General features: G+C 43.5%; 1 protein-coding gene across 1 annotated transcript in view; it reads right to left on the minus strand.

Moving 5' to 3' along the window:
- Window positions 1–20,616, minus strand: part of LOC139385636 (signal transducer and activator of transcription 1-alpha/beta-like) — a 64,744-nt gene that overhangs the window by 1,209 nt on the left and 42,919 nt on the right. Inside the window, exons 23-43 of the mRNA XM_071130871.1 lie at window positions 19,531–19,675; window positions 17,471–17,566; window positions 17,063–17,152; window positions 16,798–16,876; window positions 14,478–14,587; window positions 14,203–14,354; window positions 13,927–14,085; window positions 9,608–9,700; window positions 8,648–8,707; window positions 8,449–8,478; window positions 8,268–8,358; window positions 7,029–7,070; window positions 6,814–6,897; window positions 6,551–6,649; window positions 6,258–6,393; window positions 3,167–3,222; window positions 2,986–3,077; window positions 2,719–2,858; window positions 2,246–2,431; window positions 1,910–2,024; window positions 1,604–1,697 (exon numbers count right to left, since the gene is read on the minus strand). Coding sequence (XP_070986972.1) covers window positions 1,604–1,697; window positions 1,910–2,024; window positions 2,246–2,431; window positions 2,719–2,858; window positions 2,986–3,077; window positions 3,167–3,222; window positions 6,258–6,393; window positions 6,551–6,649; window positions 6,814–6,897; window positions 7,029–7,070; window positions 8,268–8,358; window positions 8,449–8,478; window positions 8,648–8,707; window positions 9,608–9,700; window positions 13,927–14,085; window positions 14,203–14,354; window positions 14,478–14,587; window positions 16,798–16,876; window positions 17,063–17,152; window positions 17,471–17,566; window positions 19,531–19,675 — 2,149 coding nt within the window. The remainder of the gene's footprint in view (window positions 1–1,603; window positions 1,698–1,909; window positions 2,025–2,245; window positions 2,432–2,718; window positions 2,859–2,985; window positions 3,078–3,166; window positions 3,223–6,257; window positions 6,394–6,550; window positions 6,650–6,813; window positions 6,898–7,028; window positions 7,071–8,267; window positions 8,359–8,448; window positions 8,479–8,647; window positions 8,708–9,607; window positions 9,701–13,926; window positions 14,086–14,202; window positions 14,355–14,477; window positions 14,588–16,797; window positions 16,877–17,062; window positions 17,153–17,470; window positions 17,567–19,530; window positions 19,676–20,616) is intronic.

Genomic DNA, 20,616 nt, shown 5'->3' on the forward strand with positions numbered 1-20,616 from the left:
ACCTGTGTGTAATCAAGTCTCCGTATAAATGCACCTGCACTGTGATAGTCTCAGAGGTCCGTTAAAAGCGCAGAGAGCATCATGAAGAACAAGGAACACACCAGGCAGGTCCGAGATACTGTTGTGAAGAAGTTTAAAGCCGGATTTGGATACAAAAAGATTTCCCAAGCTTTAAACATCCCAAGGAGCACTGTGAAAGCGATAATATTGAAATGGAAGGAGTATCAGACCACTGCAAATCTACCAAGACCTGGCCGTCCCTCTAAACTTTCAGCTCATACAAAGAGAAGACTGATCAGAGATGCAGCCAAGAGGCCCATGATCACTCTGGATGAACTGCAGAGATCTACAGCTGAGGTGGGAGACTCTGTCCATAGGACAACAATCAGTCGTATATTGCACAAATCTGGCCTTTATGGAAGAGTGGCAAGAAGAAAGCCATTTCTTAAAGATATCCATAAAAAAGTGTTGTTTAAAGTTTGCCACAAGCCACCTGGGAGACACACCAAACATGTAGAAGAAGGTGCTCTGGTCAGATGAAACCAAAATTGAACTTTTTGGCAACAATGCAAAACGTTATGTTTGGCGTAAAAGCAACACAGCTCATCACCCTGAACACACCATCCCCACTGTCAAACATGGTGGTGGCAGCATCATGGTTTGGGCCTGCTTTTCTTCAGCAGGGACAGGGAAGATGGTTAAAATTGATCGGAAGATGGATGGAGCCAAATACAGGACCATTCTGGAAGAAAACCTGATGGAGTCTGCAAAAGACCTGAGACTGGGACGGAGATTTGTCTTCCAACAAGACAATGATCCAAAACATAAAGCAAAATCTACAATGGAATGGTTCAAAAATAAACATATCCAGGTGTTAGAATGGCCAAGTCAAAGTCCAGACCTGAATCCAATCGAGAATCTGTGGAAAGAACTGAAAACTGCTGTTCACAAATGCTCTCCATCCAACCTCACTGAGCTCGAGCTGTTTTGCAAGGAGGAATGGGAAAAAATTTCAGTCTCTCGATGTGCAAAACTGATAGAGACATACCCCAAGCGACTTACAGCTGTAATCGCAGCAAAAGGTGGCGCTACAAAGTATTAACTTAAGGGGGCCGAATAATTTTGCACGCCCAATTTTTCAGTTTTTGATTTGTTAAAAAATGTTTTAAATATCCAATAAATGTCGTTCCACTTCATGATTGTGTCCCACTTGTTGTTGATTCTTCACAAAAAAATACAGTTTTATATATTTATGTTTGAAGCCTGAAATGTGGCAAAAGGTCGCAAAGTTCAAGGGGGCCGAATACTTTCGCAAGGCACTGTATGATGCTGGTCCAGCTGTTTTCTGATGATTAGACATGTGTTCTGTCTGGCTTGAAACCTACCATAGTCGGCTGGTGTTGCCCTTATTGAAACCTACCACAACAATTGCATACTCTTTCTCCTTGTCTCCTTCTCAAAACCCATTGGAGGTCAGGGAGGTGGGACCTCTGGCTTTGTCATCCAATGGGTTTTGAGAAGGATTCGAGGAGAAAGTATGCAATTGAGATCTTCCCAGCGTCTCTAATATGTGTGCGGTTGGTGCTGTCTGGCTGAAACCTACCACAGTATCAATCTCAGCAGGGTTAATAATCCTGGTCAGCTCTCCGTACACTTCAGCACTCATGGGCATCATGGTGTCCTGTAGTCTGGAGTGGCTGAGGAGAAACCCAACCAGCAGAAAATATCAACTTTAGACATGAATAACTCAAATCAATAAAACTCTAATCTAGAGGTAATTTGGCATTTACTGTACCTTTGTGTTATCATTATTTATTTACACCTTAATTTGACCTTTCATTGTACTTTGGGCTAGGTGGGTGTGTGATCTAAAACCAAGAAGGTGTTTCATAACAAGAATCACACTTACAATTCAGACACAGAGATAAGCTCCCTCTTAACGTAGCCAGCATCAGACACATAGATAAGCTCCCTCTTAACGTAGCTAGGATCAGACTCACTCTCCAACTCCATTGGCTCAGCGGCTGGGAAGGTCGAAGGTTATACACGTTTAGGGATCATAAAATCAGAACCAAGACATTATCAGTGGCCAGTATTTCAAATGGGAAAAATTGTGGCACAACAAAATATGGAAAAGTATGCAGTAAACATTGTGTAGAAATAGCTTTGACTGGAATTGGAAGTCCACATCACCATTTTGACCTTTTTAACTACTATGTTTGGGCTGCGGTCGAGTGTTAGTGACCTTCTGTGGGGCGGCTGTAGTAGCGTGCGAAGGCGCTGTCTTTGGGGATCCTGGGGTAGAGGTAGACCAGAGGGTTCTCAGGGATGTTCTCGGCAGCCATCACCTTGTAGTTGTGGAGGATGTCAGGGAAAGAGATGGCGGACAGCTTCTTCTTAGTGTAGGGCTCCACCGTGTGGAAATGGACATCTGCATGTTCATAGTTATACATAAATGAACACACAGAATGTGATAAGCGAATGTGTTCGCAGTCAGATTACCTGGTAAAATACGACAAAACGGAAACCCATCTACAAGGAGAGAGACGGACACACATTCATAATGTGTAAAAGAAACGACAAAAACATGTCTGTTTGCATGGGTATGTATGTATAGGCCATCATTGTAAATACGATTTTGTTCTTAACTGACTTGCCTACTTAAATATAGGTTAAATAAATGTTACAGTATAGCTACAAACACACACACACACACACCGTCATTGGAGTGCTCCACCCAGGTAAAGGTGACGGCTCCCTCCCGGCTGCTCTCGCTGAAACGCAGCAGGAAAGTCCCAGGCTCCTTGTCCTTCAGCAGGGCCTTCTCTCTCTCCTTACTGACAAAGCCCATGATACACCTACATCCCAGTGATTCAATGGATTATAGCACAATAAAGTCACTTTTCACAAAACCTAGGCTTCAGACCTAGGCTTCAGAAAGGCCTACTGAAGAAATGCAGACAATGTGAAAATCAAAGCTCTTACCCGTCATTCCACAAACACAGGAGGTGACTCTTGATCAGGTCCAGGATTCCATCGATCCACAGCCAGAAGGGAAAGCCCTTCTCGTTCACATTCTGCTCAGGCAAAGATGCACTTACTACACAGATCATAGTAAAACACACAGGGGTTGGCCAAAACGCCAAAATTAAAGTGCGATGCTCACCTTGCAGAACATGGTCCAGGGGATGAGCCCATTAGGATTTCCTACAGCCTCTCGACCTGTCACAGGAGCATCCTAGTATTATTGGTTCACTTTAATGGAATGACCTTAGCTTACACTTATGAGCATTACATGGACACATGTCATAAGCTGTTTACATTTACATAACACTTTTTGCAGACGCTCTTATCCAGAGCGACTTACAGTTAGCGCATTCATCTTAAGTTAGCTCGGTGGGTCACGGGAGCCGGAGCTTGGACTGGGCTGAGCGGGAGGGCCCAGAGACCAGAGGTGGCAGAACGGAGTGCTCGTATTGGGGTGTAGGGTTTGAGAATAGCCTGAAAGTAACGAGGGCAGTTCCTTTGCTGCTCCATAGGCAAGCACCATGGTCTTGTAGTGGATACGAGTTTCGACTGGAAGGTATCGGAGTGTGCGAAGTAGCGGGGTGACATTGGAGAACTTGGGAAGGTTGAAAACCAGGCAGGCTGCAGCGTTCTGGATAAGTTGCAGGGGTTTGATGGCAGGAGATGACAATTGCCTGGATTAGGTTGCGATTGAGGTGGTGGGCCAACATCCAAGCTGAGATATCTGCCAGGCACGCAGAGATGCGTGTCGCCACCTGGGTGTCAGAAGGGGGGGGGAAAGTAGTAGAGTGTCATCCGCATAGCAATGATATGATGGAGCCGAGTGACTCGGTGTATAGGATAAGAGGAGAGGGCCTACAACCGAGCCGTGGGGGACACCAGTAGTGAGAGTATGTGGTGCAGACAACAGATCCTCTCCATGTCACCTGACAGGTAGGATGCAATCCAATAGTGTGCAGCGCCTGAGACGTCCAGCCCTGAAAGGGTGGAGAGGAGGATTGGATCGGTGTCAAAGACAGCAGATAGATCTAGGAGGATGTGAACAGAGGAGATAGAGTCAGCTTTGCCAGTGCGGAGAGCCTCCGTGACAAAGAGAAGAGCAGTCTCGGTTGAGTGACCCGTCTTGAAGCCTGACTGGTTAGGGTAAAGAAGATTGTTCTGAGAGAGGTAGTGAGGGAGTTGATCAGAGACAGCACACTCAAGTGTTTGGGAAAGAAAAGAAAGGGATACAGGTCTAGAGTTTTTTTTTAAACGTCAGATGGGGTCGAGTGTTGGTTTCTTGAGGAGGGGAATGACTCGGGCCATTTTGAAGTCGGATGGGACGCAGCCAGTGGTCAGAGATGAGTTGAGGAGGGAAGTGAGGAATGTTGATGATACTTTTTTTATATGGTGAATAGATCTTAAGCAACAATTGCATTGTTAGCCATTATCTAAGATTAGTTAGCTAAATCAATTGGCCACCTAAACTCACTTGCCAGACATAAATGTCAAGAAAAACTATTGGCCATCTCACCTACAGTTGAAATCAAAAGTTTACATATACCTTAGCCAAATACATTTAAACTCAGTTTTTCACAATTCCTGACATTCAATCCTAGTAAAAATTCCCTGTCTTAGGTCAGTTAGGATCACTACTTTATTTTAAGAATGTGAAATGTCATAATAATAGTAGAGAGAACTATTTTTTTCAGCTTTTATTTATTTCATCACATTCCCAGTGGGTCAGAAGTTTACATACACTCAATTAGTATTTGGTAGCATTGCCTTTAAATTGTTTAACTTGGATCAAACATTTCAGAATCTTGGCCCATTCCTCCTGACAGAGCTGGTGTAACTGAGTCGGGTTTGTAGGCCTACTTGCTCGCACACGCTTCTTCAGTTCTGCCCACAAATTGTCAATGGGACTAAGGTCAAGGCTTTGTGATGGCCACTCCAATACCTTGACTTTGTTGTCCTTAAGCCATTTTGCCACAACTTTGGAAGTATGCTTGGGGTCATTGTCCATTTGGAAGACTCATTTGGGACCAAGCTTTAACTTCCTGACTGATGTCTTGAGATGTTGCATGAATATATCCAAATAATTTTCCTCCCTCATGATGCCATGTATTTTGTGAAGTGCACCAGTCCCTCCTGCAGCAAAGCACCCCCACAATATGATGCTGCCACCCCCGTGGGATGGTATTCTTTGGCTTGCAAGACTCCCCCTTTTTCCTCCAAACATAACAATGGTCATTATGGCCAAACAGTTCTATTTTTGTTTCATCAGACCAGAGGACATTTCTCCAAAAAGTATGATCTTTGTCCCCATGTGCAGTTACAAACCGTAGTCTGGCCTTTTAATGGCGGTTTTGGAGCAGTGGCTTCTTCCTTGCTGAGTGGCCTTTCAGGTTATGTTGATACAGGATTCATTTTACTGTGGATATAGATACTTTTGTACCTGTTTCCTACAGCATCTTCACAAGGTCCTTTGCTATTGTTTTGGGATTGATTTGCACTTTTCGCACCAAAGTACGTTAATCTCTAGGAAACAGAACGCGTCTCCTTCCTGAGCGGTAAGACCGCTGCGTGGTCCCATGGTGTTTATATTTGCGTACTATTGTTTGTACAGATGAACGTGGTACCTTCAGGCGTTTGGAAATTGCTCCCAAGGATGAACCAGACTTGTGGAGGTCTACAATTTTTTTTCTGAGATCTTGGCTGATTTCTTTTGATTTTCCCATGATGTCAAGCAAAGAGGTACTGAGTTGGAAGGTAGGCCTTGAAATACATCCACAGGTACACCTCCAATTGAATCAAATGATGTAAATTAGCCCATCAAAGCTTCTAAAGCCCTCGCGTCATTTTCTGGAATTTTCCAAGCTGTTTAAAGGCAGTCAACTTCTAGAATTGTGATACAGTGAATTATATGTGAAATAATCTGTCTGTAAACAATTGTTGCAAAAATGACTTGTGTCATGCACAAATTAGATGTCCTAACCAACTTGCCAAAACTATAGTTTGTTAACAAGAAATTTGTGGAGCGGTTGAAAAACAAGTTTTAATGACTCCAACCTAAGTGTATGTGAATTAGTTTTAATGACTCCAACCTAAGTGTATGTAAACTTCAGACTTCAACTGTATTCATGTCTAAGCAACAAATGCGCCTTTATATCACAGACGGCTTTGCGGTGGCTGTGTCGTGGCACAAAACCACTCCTAGTCACAATACGATCTCCCTCTCCCAGACTCACCCAGGAGCTTGTCTCCCAGCATGCTCAGCTGCTCGTCGTTGAGGCCTCGCTTGGTTACGGAGGAGAACTGCCAACTCAGCACTTTCGACAACTGGCTCCAGGTGGCCTGGGACGGGCTCAGGAAGAACAGCAGATTCTGAAGGAGGAAAGAGAGGGACAGAGATGATCAGCTGAGCTGGGGTGGAACAAACGCCTGCACATCCAGTAGCTCTTCAGAAATTGGCAGCCCATGGATCACATGACGGAAGAAAGCAGGAAAGGAAATATTTTGTGAGGTGAGAGGAGATGAGTACCTTGGACTCACTGGTCAGCATGTTGTACCACATGACAGAGGCCCAGGCGCTGGGCAGCTGGCTAATGTTGGAGATGACCACAATGGGCAGGGACATCGTCTGGACACACATACGCATTCACGCACACACACACACACAGTCAGAAGGGAAAAGGGACATCAGTAGACAATAAGGTACCTTGGTACGTACTATTTATAAATATTGCTACCATGACTGTATACCATGTTTAGTAAAAGCTCCACAAAGTAGACTGTTGTTCTCACCTCCAGGTTGACCTGGAGTCCTGGCTGAGTGAGTTGTGTCTCAAAGCTGATGGAATGGAGCTCCTCTGTCACTATGAGAGGACCCTGAGTGGACACACACACGCAGGCTTTCTTTTGACAACGATGATAAGCTATTAAAGACTGTAGCTTAGCTTAGATTCAGCATTACCACACGTATAATGATTAAAATGAAAATAATTGTTATATTTCCTTACGTCGTTTGTTCTGTTGCCTGTAGCCTTTTGCTCCTTTAGTTGCTGGGGAAGAAAATAATTGTAGTTGAGATGCCACCTGCAGCACACAAATATCGATATGACATTTACAGTATACAGTACACTGAGTCTAGAAAACATTATGAACACCTGCTCTTTCCATTACATTGACTGACCAGGTGAATCCAGGTGAAAGCGATGATCTCTTATTGATGTCACTTGTTAAATAAACTTCAATCAGTGTAGATGAAGGGAAGGAGACAGGTTAAATAAGGATTTTTAAGCCTTGAGACAATTGAGCCATGGATTGTGTGTATGTGCCATTCAGAGGGTAAATGGAGGGTGAATGGGCAAGACAAAAGTGTTAAGTGCCTTTGAACGGGATATGGTAGTAGGCGCCAGGCGCACCGGTTTGTGTCAAGAACTGCAACGCTGCTGGATATTTCATGCTCAACATTTTCTCGTGTGTATCTTGAATGTCCACCGCCCGAAGGACATCCAGCCAACTTGACACAACTGTGGGAAGCATTGGAGTCAACATGGGCCAGCCTCCCTGTGGAACGCTTTCGACACCCTGTATAGTCCATACCCAGACAAATTGAGTCTGTTCTGAGGGCAAACACAATATTAAAAAAGGTGTTCTTAATGTTTTGTACACTCAGTGTATATTGCTGTGACCAGTGGTCGGTACAGTATTAGGGGACTCCAAACCGAGTCGCCTGACCCCAAGGCAAGAACGCTTACCACAACCCACTCTCTTAGGAGAGTTCGTAACAGACTAACGACCACTACAATTTGGCCAGACACATTTTTTCCGTCAGAGCGTCTGGATTATGGAGCACCCTGCCAACCAGTGTGAGTGCAGTACCTTTGAACGCTCCAAGGCAAACCTGAACAAGTGGCTAAAGGCAAACCAGTCATGTGAACATTAAGACATTCTGACTCTTAAGATGCCCGCTACTGTAGGACCAAGGGAAATTTAAACTGTTATGTAATATTATAATTATATTGTTTATTGTTGCATATTTAGATTATTAATATATACAGTGTGTATATAACAGTGTGTTATATTGTAGCATTGTAATGACATATTGATGTTGATTGTTTCCTTCCCAGGGAATACAGATGAAAACAAGCCATCTAGCTATATCTGGTGCAATGGCATGTTGTACATGGTCCCTGACAAATAAATACAATTATTAAATACAGGATATGACACAACGACGTTGCATCAATTCATACCAGGTGTCTGAATTCTGCTGCCAAGCTTCCATTGGACTCCTCCATGTTCATAACTTTAGTATTAGTTCCAAAGATGTTGAATTTCCGGAACCTGGACAATGACATCAATTTAGAGGAAATGTAATCACGTCGAGGCTTTTTCAGGTATAGGTTGTAAAACGAAGAGCAAATTCATTCCTACCCTCTCACTGCATTCCTCTCCGTCACGTCCCTAAAGAAAGACAACCCACATCAGTGACTCAAGCTTTGACCCTTGTCATTGATAAAAATCGAACTCATTACTTCCGAACGTGCGGGTTCATCTTAATACCTTCAAGGTAAAAGGTTACAGAATCAAGAATACTCTCAGGGCAGGTCACTTCTAGAACACATTCACTTACTTGTCAAACAGAGCTTTGACTTTGAACTGGTAGTTCAACTCCTGAAGCTTCACCAGCAGTCTGGGGATAACATTGACACACGATTGTTCAAATAAGGTTGTTCAGGTTTGTAGGCTTTTGCTCCAACCCTGCTATTGAATTAAATGTATTTTGACATATACAACAAAATGCACAATGTGGACCCAGAGGATATCACTTGAATGTATTAATTAAAAACACTGGGTTTCCAAAGTGGTCTTTGATGGTAAAAATAACACATATTATGATTAAAAGATGAGACAAAATTACAAAACAGCCATAAATCCTAAATCCTAAAAATTGTCACTATTCACTGTGCTTCTCCCCTCCCCCAAAAAATCTACCATATTAATTTCACATTAAAACAATCTATTAATTGCACATCATATAATGATCCTTCAAATAAATACAACTGGCCAGCAGTAGGGGGCACAAGGGGCAGTGGAGTGGTTTCCCTTAGTAGACAACCTTGTCCAAAAGAAGAAAAAAAAGGGAGAAAAAAAAAAGAAAGAAAAAAACTTGGTCTGCTTTTTAAAAGCTACTATTTTTACTTTTTATTTGCTAGGTCTCCAAGGGAAGGCTATTCCATAGACAAATGCCTGTATGGAAAAAACGTGCTACTCGCAGTACTGTTTACTATTGGATTTTACAAGACATAACACTAGCTCTGGTATTGTGACTGTGTTTGTTATAGACCATATCAATGTGGTTTTTCCATGTAACCTGGGGCATGATCATTTAAGATGTCAAACGCATGATTAAGTTGGTCCACTCTGGAGTCCAAAGGCAACAAGCCCACCTCCCGGAACTCTTGTACCCCTCTGTGGGTCCTAGAGGGGACATTCAGCATACCTGATAACATATAACCCAGCGGATTCTACTAACTAATCAATACAGTATTGCACATTGAGTTTGGAGTGTGTGTGTCACTGGTGCCCCCACCTGATTTTGACAGTGAACTGCACCCCAGTCTTCAGCACCAGAGGTCTTTGGGGGTGAGTGGGCATACAGGGCTGTCTCTCCACCACGATAGAACTGAAAGACAGACACCACAGAAACATACTCTCAATCCTCTGATAGTCACACTCCTATGGCACTCCACTAAAGCCTAGTCTAGACATTAACTCTGGGAGCTAACTCTAGTCTTCTGGGATGTAATTAGGAACCAAACAGGGAGAACCCTACCTCAATTTGTCCAGCAGAAACTCTAGTTTTTACAGCAAAACGTTTTCCGTTTGTAAGGGTTTGGACTAATGATCACACCCCAAATCTCAGGCAAGGTTACCTTTCATGCGAGCGTAGTTCCACTGAACCAACTCTGCTACATAATAATGATAGATAATAATGCCACTTAGCAGATGCTTTTGTCCAAAGAAACTTACTAAACATGTGTATTAGGGTTTAATATTTTCCCGAAAAACTACACATTTGTATTCCTGAGAAAATTGCATCCATCCCGGTAATATTCCCGTTCAAACCGGAAAAGCTATTTAAAATCATATAATATATATATATATATATTCCAGTGATTATTTTTTATTTATAAATATGGACAGGGATTTCATGGTTTCTTGTTTTGTATTAGTCACAATTGAATCAACTCAAAGTTCTGTCAAAAAGTCACCACACAACACAATTTGTTAATTTAACCTAGTTTAAATCTAGGCCTAAAATGTTGGTGTATTGGGGTTGCGCCGCAGAGGATTATGGGGATTGTATGTGTTGAGACCGAGCATGTTCTAGATAAATGGTTGATCTGACTCCGGTCTTCCATCTTAAAAATTACTGAATTGTTATAAAGACGTGGTTATGAAACCCTCAAGACATAAAAGATTGGCGACGTGTAAGTCTGAACCTACGGGAACTATTCTGTCTGGAAGTCATTTTTTACATGTTCAAAAATTTCCCATGCTGCACAGTGTATTGCTAACCGAGGCAAGTGCATAGTCGAGATAGCATTGTCATGGGATGTCAGAAAAGGATTTGAGACTGACGTTGGAGTGGGAAAACAACATGATAAAAGGGAGGAATATACAGTGAGTAAAGGAAAGGACATTTATTCAACTGTGAAGACAAACAGAATAAATGAGCCTGATAGCAGATAACTATAGACTTCCAGTCATTGTGCTAACGCTAGTCATTGTGCTAACGCTAGTTAGCACTAGCTCGCAAAACTACCTCCAACTTCCTTTATACTGGACATAGAGACATAAAAATGGTATCCACAAGTTAATCTAACTCTGGGGAAGTAGATAAAGGGCCTTATTGCCACAATCCTGAGGTATCCCTTTAAAAATAATGGTGGAATCAGGATATATGGGAGACTTCAAAGTCACAGTTAACCCGGTGTTGTCTGCTGAGCAGTATCCGCTACCACACATTGACAACCTTTTTGCGGGTTTAGCTGGAAGTCAAAAGTTCAGCACAAGTAGACTTCGCAGAAGTCGATTTTAAGACGCACGTGGATGAAAAGTCAAAAGGAACTACTGATCGTCGTGACACATAAGGGGGTTTTCAGGTACTGTCATCAACCGTTTGGAATCACAAGTGTGCCAGTACTGTTCCAGAGGGAGATGGACCAGATCTTGAGCGGATTGCCAGGAGTACAATACTACCTGGATGACATCCTCGATACTGGGAAAGACGAAGAGGACTACCTCCGAACTTGGATGTGACCTTGCAGAGATTGAAAGACTACAGGCTGTGAGTTCGTACGGTCAAATGTGCATTCTTCCAATCATCAGTTGAATACGTTGGACAGGTCATCGACGCCAGAGGCCTTCACAAGGATCCATCCAAGGTCAAGGTTATTTTGGACACCCCAGTTCCTAAGAATGTGAGCCAACTATAATTTCTACGGATGCTTTATCCCAAGCTTAGCAACAAAGCTGAAACTGCTGCATCAGTTGTTTTGTCAGGACAAAACATGGAAATGGAGAGAACAATGCGAGGAAGCATTCATGAAAACACTTGAAATCTGAAGCATTGGCACACTTCGAGCCGTCAATGCCCATCCAACGAGCTTGTGATGTTAAACCCATATGGTGTGGGAGCAGTTGTGTCCCATATCATGCCTTCAGGTGAAGAGAAGCGGATCGCTTTCGTATTGAGAGCATTGAACAATGCAAAAAGTAACTACGCACAGATAGAACGAGAAACCCTAGGTATCATTTTTGGAGTGCGTCAGTTTCACCAGTATCTGTACAGGAGGAAGTTCACCCTTCTTGCAGATCATTGTTCGCTGACGAGCATCATTGGACCGCATTCTGGTATTCTGTCCCTTGCTGTAAGCAGAACGCAAAACGTGGGCTCTGTTAATGTCAGCGCACACCTACGATATCAAGTACCGCAAGTCAAAACTGCATTGCAACTCAGACGGAGTCACCCAAGTGGATATCTTCTACCTCAGATTAGTGGAAAATGCACCAGTCATTTCAACACAAGTGTGAAGAAACACTAGAAATTACTCAGTGTTATCTGAAGTAATGGACGTTGTCATCAAAAGTAAGGCTGCAGGAGATCCAGAACTGAAACCGTACCTTTCCAGGAGAACGGAGCTGTCAGTACATCTGGTCATCTGCTGTGGGGGAGGAGAGTTATCATTCCGCCTTCGCTGAGGATACCAGTGTTGCAACAGCTACACTCAGGTCATTGTGAAGTTGCACAAAGCTACTTCTGGTGGCCAGGATTGGATGGAAGCATTGAGGAGAAAGCAAAAACATGCTCCTCATGTCAGAAGGTTCGCAACGTACCTCAACTTCATCCGTGGGAATGGCCGAAGGAAGCATGGCAACGTGTACACGTCGACTTTGCAGGTCCATTCGAAGACAAAATGTTTCCCGTGGTCTTTGATGCTCACAGCAAGTGGCCGTGGGTTGCCATCATGAGGCCTACTACTGCTGAGAAGACCATTGAGAAGCTTGGAGAAGTGTTTAGTCAGTTTGGATCGCCACTCCAACTCATTAGTGACAACGGACCGCAGCTAGTGCCCTAAGAAATGACTAGGTTCCTACATGTGAATGGCGTACGGCAGGTCCGCCCCACGTACCACCCATCTACCAATGGGCTGGCAGAGAGGTTCGTACATACCATGAAACATGCCTTAAAAGTGTTTCAGGGTCAAGGGACACTGCAACAATGCTTGAACAGCTTAATGCTACCCTACAGGAACACGCCTCACGCAACCACCAAGGCTTCGCCTGCATCGCTACTCAAGAAGAGGCAGTGCGAAGTCAATAGGTCAAATCAAACATTATGAACAAAGGGCAGAGATTTTAATCCTGGAGACTGTCTTTGCTAAGAACTACCTCGACGGACAAAAGTGGGTTCCTGCTACAGTCATTGCTCCGACTGGTCCTGTGTTCTACACTGTCCAGACTGCAGAGGACGTCATCTGGAAAAGGCAGACAGATCAGTTAAAGTTGAGTAATGCCACACCGACAGAACCACCAGTCGTGATTGTTCCAGAACTGTTACTGGGTGACACCCTGACCCAGCAGTATGGGGCTCACAGTCACCTTCTCAGGACTGGTGTTCATAATGGGGACAATTTAAGTAGGAAAAGGAGGAGATGTGGTGTATTGGGGTTGTGCCACAGAGCATCATGGGGGTTGCATGTTGAGACCAAACACGTTCTAGATACATTTTTGAACACATTCCTGTCTCCAGACTCATCATTATAAAGACGTGGTTATGAAGCCCAGGAGACATAGCAAAAATATTATGAGGTTATTAGCCTACAGCCTAGTGAAAATGTCATTGGTTTTACATGTCAGCCAGCTGGTTGGCCCTTTTCCATCCCCTTGCTATCAGGGGGATTTCGTAAGGTTGTGGTATTGTGGTGACTTATCACAGGGAACAACATATCCGATTCTCCGCTAAACAGACATGCAAGTAGGCCTAGTAGTGGCGATTCAGCAACAAGGATAGCACACGTTTATAGAAGGGATGTTTTCTATTGGGGACTTTACATTGAGTAGGCAAAATATGGTAGGCTGCTAGTGATGTGAGGACTGGCCTAATGTAGGCTATGAATGAAGCCAGATATTGACATATCCGGTTCATTCATGCAGCTATTCGCAAAGCATATTTTGCATTAGCGCTGCATAAAATGTGTATACCATCGGTTCACGGGACCCGTCAATATTATTATTGGGAATCGGGAAGGAGCTTGGTCGGTAGGTCCCGGTATACTGGTTAAACCCTAATGTGTATGTGATCGCTACAAGAACATAGATACAGGTGACGGAGCGGGGTCTCACTTGACAATGAGGGTCTTGAACAGGACGAGAGCGCGTTCCTCCAGAGTGCTTTTGCCCTGAGTGATGGGGTCGTTCTCGTATGTGTACTTCTGTTCCAGCTCCTGAAGTTTCTTCAGCTGCTGGCGTACCTGCTGTAAGCCCTCTGCCACCGCAGTGAACCTGCACCCCCCCACACACACACACACACAGGGTTATGGTTGAAAGTATCTGAACAGTGTCTAAGGTTATGTGTAGTGGCAGGGGCAGGAGCTAAGGTGGACAGGAGGCAGGGCTGACCAGGTTTGTAGCTGATCTAGACAGGCATTAGGTGGACCACCGATACACGCAATCTGCTGTCTGTGCTTCCACTCAGGTATCTCCTCCGTCACCAGGGTGTACTGGATCTGCTCGGCCAAGTTCAGGATGTAAGCTATCTGATGCACCACCACCTACAGGTCGGGAGAAAAACACCACAAGCTAATCATACACCACAAGCTAACCATACAGAGTACACACACACACACGCACACGCACACACACACACGCACACACACGTACGCATACACACGCACCTCTCTGGTTATGTTGAGTTTGATGAACATCTCTCTGATGACCATCTCCTCTTCACGGATCTCTTTCTGTACCACCGGTGACTGTGTCATCCCATTCACCTCTTGTTCCACTGACAAGTACATAGAGTCACAACTGATATAGCGTTAAGCATTCCCAATATGATATTAAAAAAAAGGATCTGTAATTTTACAGCACAGATATTTCAGTCTGGAAACTGGTTTTTAGTACAGTAGGAGTAAGTTGTTATTTCAGTACCGTCACATTGGCTAAAGCATAGACCAGAGATCATCAACTAGATGATGACCGAAAGAAGCCCAAACAGATATAATATTAGACTAAAACTATTTGTATACGATCACGTGTTTCTCTATTATGCATAGGAATACTTGGGAAAAGATTTCCAAAATCACTTGGAGCGGATATCCTGGTGTTTTTACAGTCTTTCATGTCCAATATTTTTTTTATTCAGTAAATAATATATATAAGTGCCTTCGGAAAGTATTCAGACCCCTTGACATTTTCCACATTGTTTTCTTTTACAACCTTATTCTAAAATGGATAAAAATAAATAAAAATTCCTCCGATATCTACACACAATAGCCCATAATGACAAAGCGAAAAGTATAGAGATTTTAGCCAAAGTATTAAAAATAATAAACAGTAGTATCTTATTTACACAAGTATTCAGACCATATGAGACTGGTTGATCATCCTTGAGATGTTTCGACAACTTGATTGAAGTCCACCTGTGGTAAATTGTACATGTCTATACAAGGTCCCACAGTTGATAGTGCATGTCAGAGCAAAATCCAAGCCATGAGGTCGTAGGAATTGTCCGTAGTAGAGCTCCGAGACAGGATTGTGTCGAGGCACCGATTTGGGGAAGGGTACCAGACAATGTCTGCATTTGAAGGTCCCCAAGAACACTATTCTTAAATGGAAGAAGTTTAGAACCACAAAGACTCTTCCTAGAGTTGGCTGCCTGGCCAAACTGAGCAATCGGGGGAGAAGGACCTTGGTTAGGGTGGTGACCAAGAACCAGATGGTCACTCTGACAGAGCGCCAGAGTTCCTCTGTGGAGATGGGAGAAACTTCCAGAAGGACAACCATCTCTAAAGCACTCCACCAATCGGGTCTTTATGGTAGAGTGGCCAGACGGAAGCCACTCCACAGTAAGAGGCACATGACAGCCCGCTTGGAGATTGCCAAAAGGCACTTAGACTCTCAGACCATGAGAAACAAGATTCTCTGGTCTGATGAAACCAAGCTTGAACTCTTTGGCCTGAATGCCAAGCGTCTCATCTGGAGGAAACCTGGCACCATTCCTACGGTGAAGCATGGTGGTGGCAGCATCATGCTGTGGGGATGATGCTGACAATGATTCTAAGCACACAGCCAAGACAACGCAGGAGTGGCTTCAGGGCAAGTCTCTGAATGTCCTTGAGTGGCCCAGCCAGAACCCAATCGAACATCTCTGGAGAGTTCTGAAAATAGCTGTGCAGTGACGCTTCCCATTAAACCTGACAGAGCTTGAGAGGATCTGCAGAAAATAATGTACCCAAGAAGACTTGAGGCTGTAATCGCTGCTAAAGGTGCTTCAACAAAGTACTGATTAAAGGGTCTGAGTACTTACGTACATGTAATATTTCCATTTTTATTTGTAATACATTTTCTAAAAACCTCTTTTTCATTTGTCATTATGGGGTATGACAAAGCAAAAATGATTTAATCAATTTGAGAATAAGGCTGTAACGTAACAAAAAATTTCGAAAGCACTCTATATATTTTTTGGGGGGGCTCAATATAACTTGGGGGACCAAATAAAACCACCCATGGGCCGCCAGTTGGGGAACCCTGACAAATAGCATTAGACATATAGCAATAGATCTAGGACCAACCCTGACGTATAGCAATAGATCTAGGACCAACCCTGACATATAGCAATAGATCTAGGACCAACCCTGACATATAGCAATAGATCTAGGACCAACCCTGACATATAGCAATAGATCTAGGACCAACCCTGACGTATAGCAATAGATCTAGGACCAACCCTGACATATAGCAATAGATCTAGGACCAACCCTGACGTATAGCAATAGATCTAGGACCAACCCTGACATATAGCAATAGATCTAGGACCAACCCTGACGTATAGCAATAGATCTAGGACCAACCCTGACGTATAGCAATAGATCTAGGACCAACCCTGACGTATAGCAATAGATCTAGGACCAGTCTAGTCTCGTGTCCCAGACCCAGGCTGTTGAAATAGACTAGGACCAGGCTCAGGCTCAGAGGCTATAACTCACACAGTACCTCGGCTCTGCAGGGTCTTCTTCTTAAAGTCATGTTCATCCTGTAGGTCCTCCAGTGACTTCATTTCCTGCTCTACATCCTGAAGGAGGGCAGAAGTCACACTATTGGTTTTTAATGGACATCGATGATGTTTGTGAATAACATTTTCTGTCCTACTCTTCCAGACTGTTCAACTGGCTATTTTCATATAGATAATGCCGTAGTCGTCTGCATGACAACAAAAAAACACAACCAATATCACATGGTAATGGCAAAATGAGCGCACCTGTACTTGCTTCCTCAGGTCTTTGACATTGTTGTCCAACTCTTTCTGTTTCTCCAACACCACATTGTTTTGTGTGGACCGAACGTTTTCCTGACAAAAACAGTTACAGACAATATGGTCTTCTTTCACACTCTGAAATGCTACTTCTGTTGCAGCAATGATTGAAGATAAAATACATCATATCAGAGGCTGTTTAACACTTTTAAAATATATATATATATATATATATATATATGCTGCAAAGAGATTTGCTGAAAAATCAGTTCATGACTAAATTGTCCATGCAATAACAACTTTTCTCAGAAACACAAAAGAATGCGTCAATCCCAATTCATTACACACACTGCGACAAACTATGCTCCCACATTTCCACAAGGCAGTATGAAAAAGGCAAGATCAGTGTCTCACCTCTTTTTTTAAGGCACAGGCCAGGATTTTCTTCTCCTCTTTCAGACATTTACATATAATCATGGCCATGTGCAAAGGGTCCTCCTGAAAGTGGTCCTAGGAAGACAGTTAATCAACTTTAAAAGTCGAATGGGTGTTCCTCAAGGTTCTGTTCCAGGACCACTGTTCTTTTTCACATACTTGCTAGTTGCTACCTCTTGGAAATGTAATTTATAAAAAGGAAATATCACTGCTATCCTGATTATAAACAACCTGCAAACCAAACCAGATAAAACATTATAGGTGCAATATGCAGAAATTGTGCCATTTTTTCCTGGTTGCTAAAACTCTAATTTCAGTTTGTGAAATATCTTTTCAATAACTAAAAATATTGTATTTTCAGCTGTTTGAAGCTGGGATACAAATCCGAAAGTATAAGAAGCCAAAACTAAACTTATACATGAGAAGCATAGAAAGAGTGCACATAGAACAGCTCTACCACTTCTTAAGACTTGCTTTCAATGAGAATGACAGATCTATACCTCACATTTCTATGTGAATATGGTTGGGTCGCCCAAAAACGTACATATAGTGGCTTTACGTTTGCTAAATCAAAGGCCAGTATCCTATCTTGTTTGAAAACTCAAACAGTACAATGGTTAATGATTAGCTTAAAGAACCTCAAGATACTTTTGTGTATGTGGACACCCCTTCAAATTAGTTAATTCAGCTATTTCAGCCACACTCGTTGCTGACAGGTGTATAAAATCGAGCACACAGCCATGCAATCTCCATAGTTAAACATTGGCAGTAGAATGGCTTTACTGAAGAGCTCAGTGACTTTCAACGTCGGACCGTCATAGGATGCCACCTTTCCAACAAGTCAGTTTGTCAAATGTCTGTCCTGGTCAACTGTAAGTGCTGTTATTGTGAAGTGGAAACGTCTCGGAGCAACAACGGCTCAGCCGCAAAGTGGTAGGCCACACAAGCTCACAGAACGGGACTGCCGAGTGTTGAAGGGAGTAGCGCATAAAATCATATGTCCTCGGTTGCAACACTTACTACAGAATTCCAAACTGCCTCTGGAAGCACAAGAACTGTTCGTCGGGCACATCATGTAATGGGTTTCCATGGCCGAGCAGCCACACACTAGCCTAAGATCACCATGCGCAATGCCAATCGTCGGCTGGAGTGGTGTAAAGCTCGCCGCCATTGGACTCTGGAGCATTGGAAACGCGTTCTCTGAAGTGATGAATCACGCTTTACCGTCTGGCAGTCCGACGGACAAAGCTGGGTTTGGTGGATGCAAGGAGAACGCTACCTGCCCTAATGCATAGTGCCAACTGTAAAGTTTGGTGGATGAATTATGGTCTGGGGCTGTTTATTATAGTTCGGGCTAGGCCCTTTAGTTCCAGTGAAGGGAAATCTTAACACGAATCTTAACACTACAGCATACAATGACATTCTAGATCACAATGTCCCAACATTGTGGCAACAGTTTGGGGAAGACCCTTTCCTATTTCAGCATGAAAATGCCCCTGTGCAAAAAGCGAGGTCCATACAAAAATGGTTTGTCGAGATCGGTGTAGAAGAACATGACAGGCTTGCACAGAGCCCTGACCTGAACTATATATTGAACACCTTTGAGATGAATTGGAACGCCGACTGCAAGCCAGGCCTAATTGCCCGACCTCACTAATGCTCGTGGCTGAATGGAAGCAAGTCCCCGCAGCAATGTTCTAACATCTAGTGGAAAGCCTTCCCAGAAGAGTGGAGGAGGTTATTGCAGCAAAGGGGGGACCAACTCCATATTAATGCCCATGATTTTTAAATGAGATGTTCGACGAGCAGGTGTCCACAAACTTTTGGTCATGTAATTAGTGTCATTACATCAGCATGAAACATTGTTGATACCCTCGATCCTGATTGGCCCTGATCTGACAATAAAACAGCATCTCCAGACCAGAACTCTTAGAATCAAAGCACCAGTTTTATGGATTAATACTCAATAGCCAATGACTGAGTGTTTATACCTTGTAAATTAATGTCAAACCTCAATCCACATTCCACCCTGGCCTTACCTGCAGTTTGCGTTTAATCTTGCGTACATTGTGTTGCAACAGGAAGTTGTTCTCCAGGGCGAAGCGGCTGTACTGGTTGTCCAACTGGCCCAAGAGGTCATGGAAACGGACCGTCGCCAGGGAAACGCTGGTTGCCACCGTGTCCCTGCAGGGCGTCAACCAAAAGGGGAGGGATTTTGAAAGCTATTGTTATCATTTAAAACGATAGCAACCAGATCACAGAAACACAGTGTAGTGTCTTAACACTTAGTACTTTTTTATATAATAAGAAAGACTCTGAAAACAAGTAATTGAACTGGAGCTTCACATTTACTCAAATGAGTTAGTACCAGAATAACATAGAACAACACTGCGCATGACCAAGGGTGCTCCATCCTTAAAGGGGACATCAGTAATTAACAGAACATAACATTCCTTCTCTTATACAATCAGAGTTACTTTTACCAAACCACAACTGAAACATTTCCCAGAAATTGTTGTAGTTATTTTGCATCTTTTAATTTGAACAGTTCATTTTTATTTGTTTGTTTATAAGTCTAGTCTGTCTGGTGGGCGGTGCCTTCGTTCTGGGTAGCGCCTCGGATTGTCTGGAGGCTCCTGAACATCCTCAGTGTGTGCTTGTTCCATTATAGCTTCTGCTTCATCAACACGTTCCACCACCTTCATCAACACGTTCCCTTCTTTCAGCCTGGGGTCTCTACTGCCCCACCATCCTCTACAGTTCCCTGTGTCACTCTCAGGATCTCTCTGTGCCTGTTCTCTCTCGATTGTTGTGCTGTTTTCCGTGGAATGCATTTGGTTAATGTGACGCCGCCACATTATGTCTGGGCTCACTTGAACCTGGTAAGTTCTGGGTCCCGTTTGTGTGTGTACGTTCCCTCTTGTCCATTTCCCTCCTCTTCTGTAGTCTCGCACCATCACTTCCTGTCCTGTTTGGAGATGGCGCTCTCCGGCCACCGGAGAGCATCTTGGCTTGTTTGTTCAGCACTTTATTACGCCTGTTTGGCTTCATGATGTCCAGCTGTGTGCTGAGAGGCCTCCCGAACATCAGTGCGGCTGGGCTTTCATTTGTCGTGGCATGTGGGG

Source organism: Oncorhynchus clarkii, chromosome 3 (assembly GCF_045791955.1).
Source record: "Oncorhynchus clarkii lewisi isolate Uvic-CL-2024 chromosome 3, UVic_Ocla_1.0, whole genome shotgun sequence".
Lineage (NCBI taxonomy): Eukaryota > Metazoa > Chordata > Actinopteri > Salmoniformes > Salmonidae > Oncorhynchus > Oncorhynchus clarkii.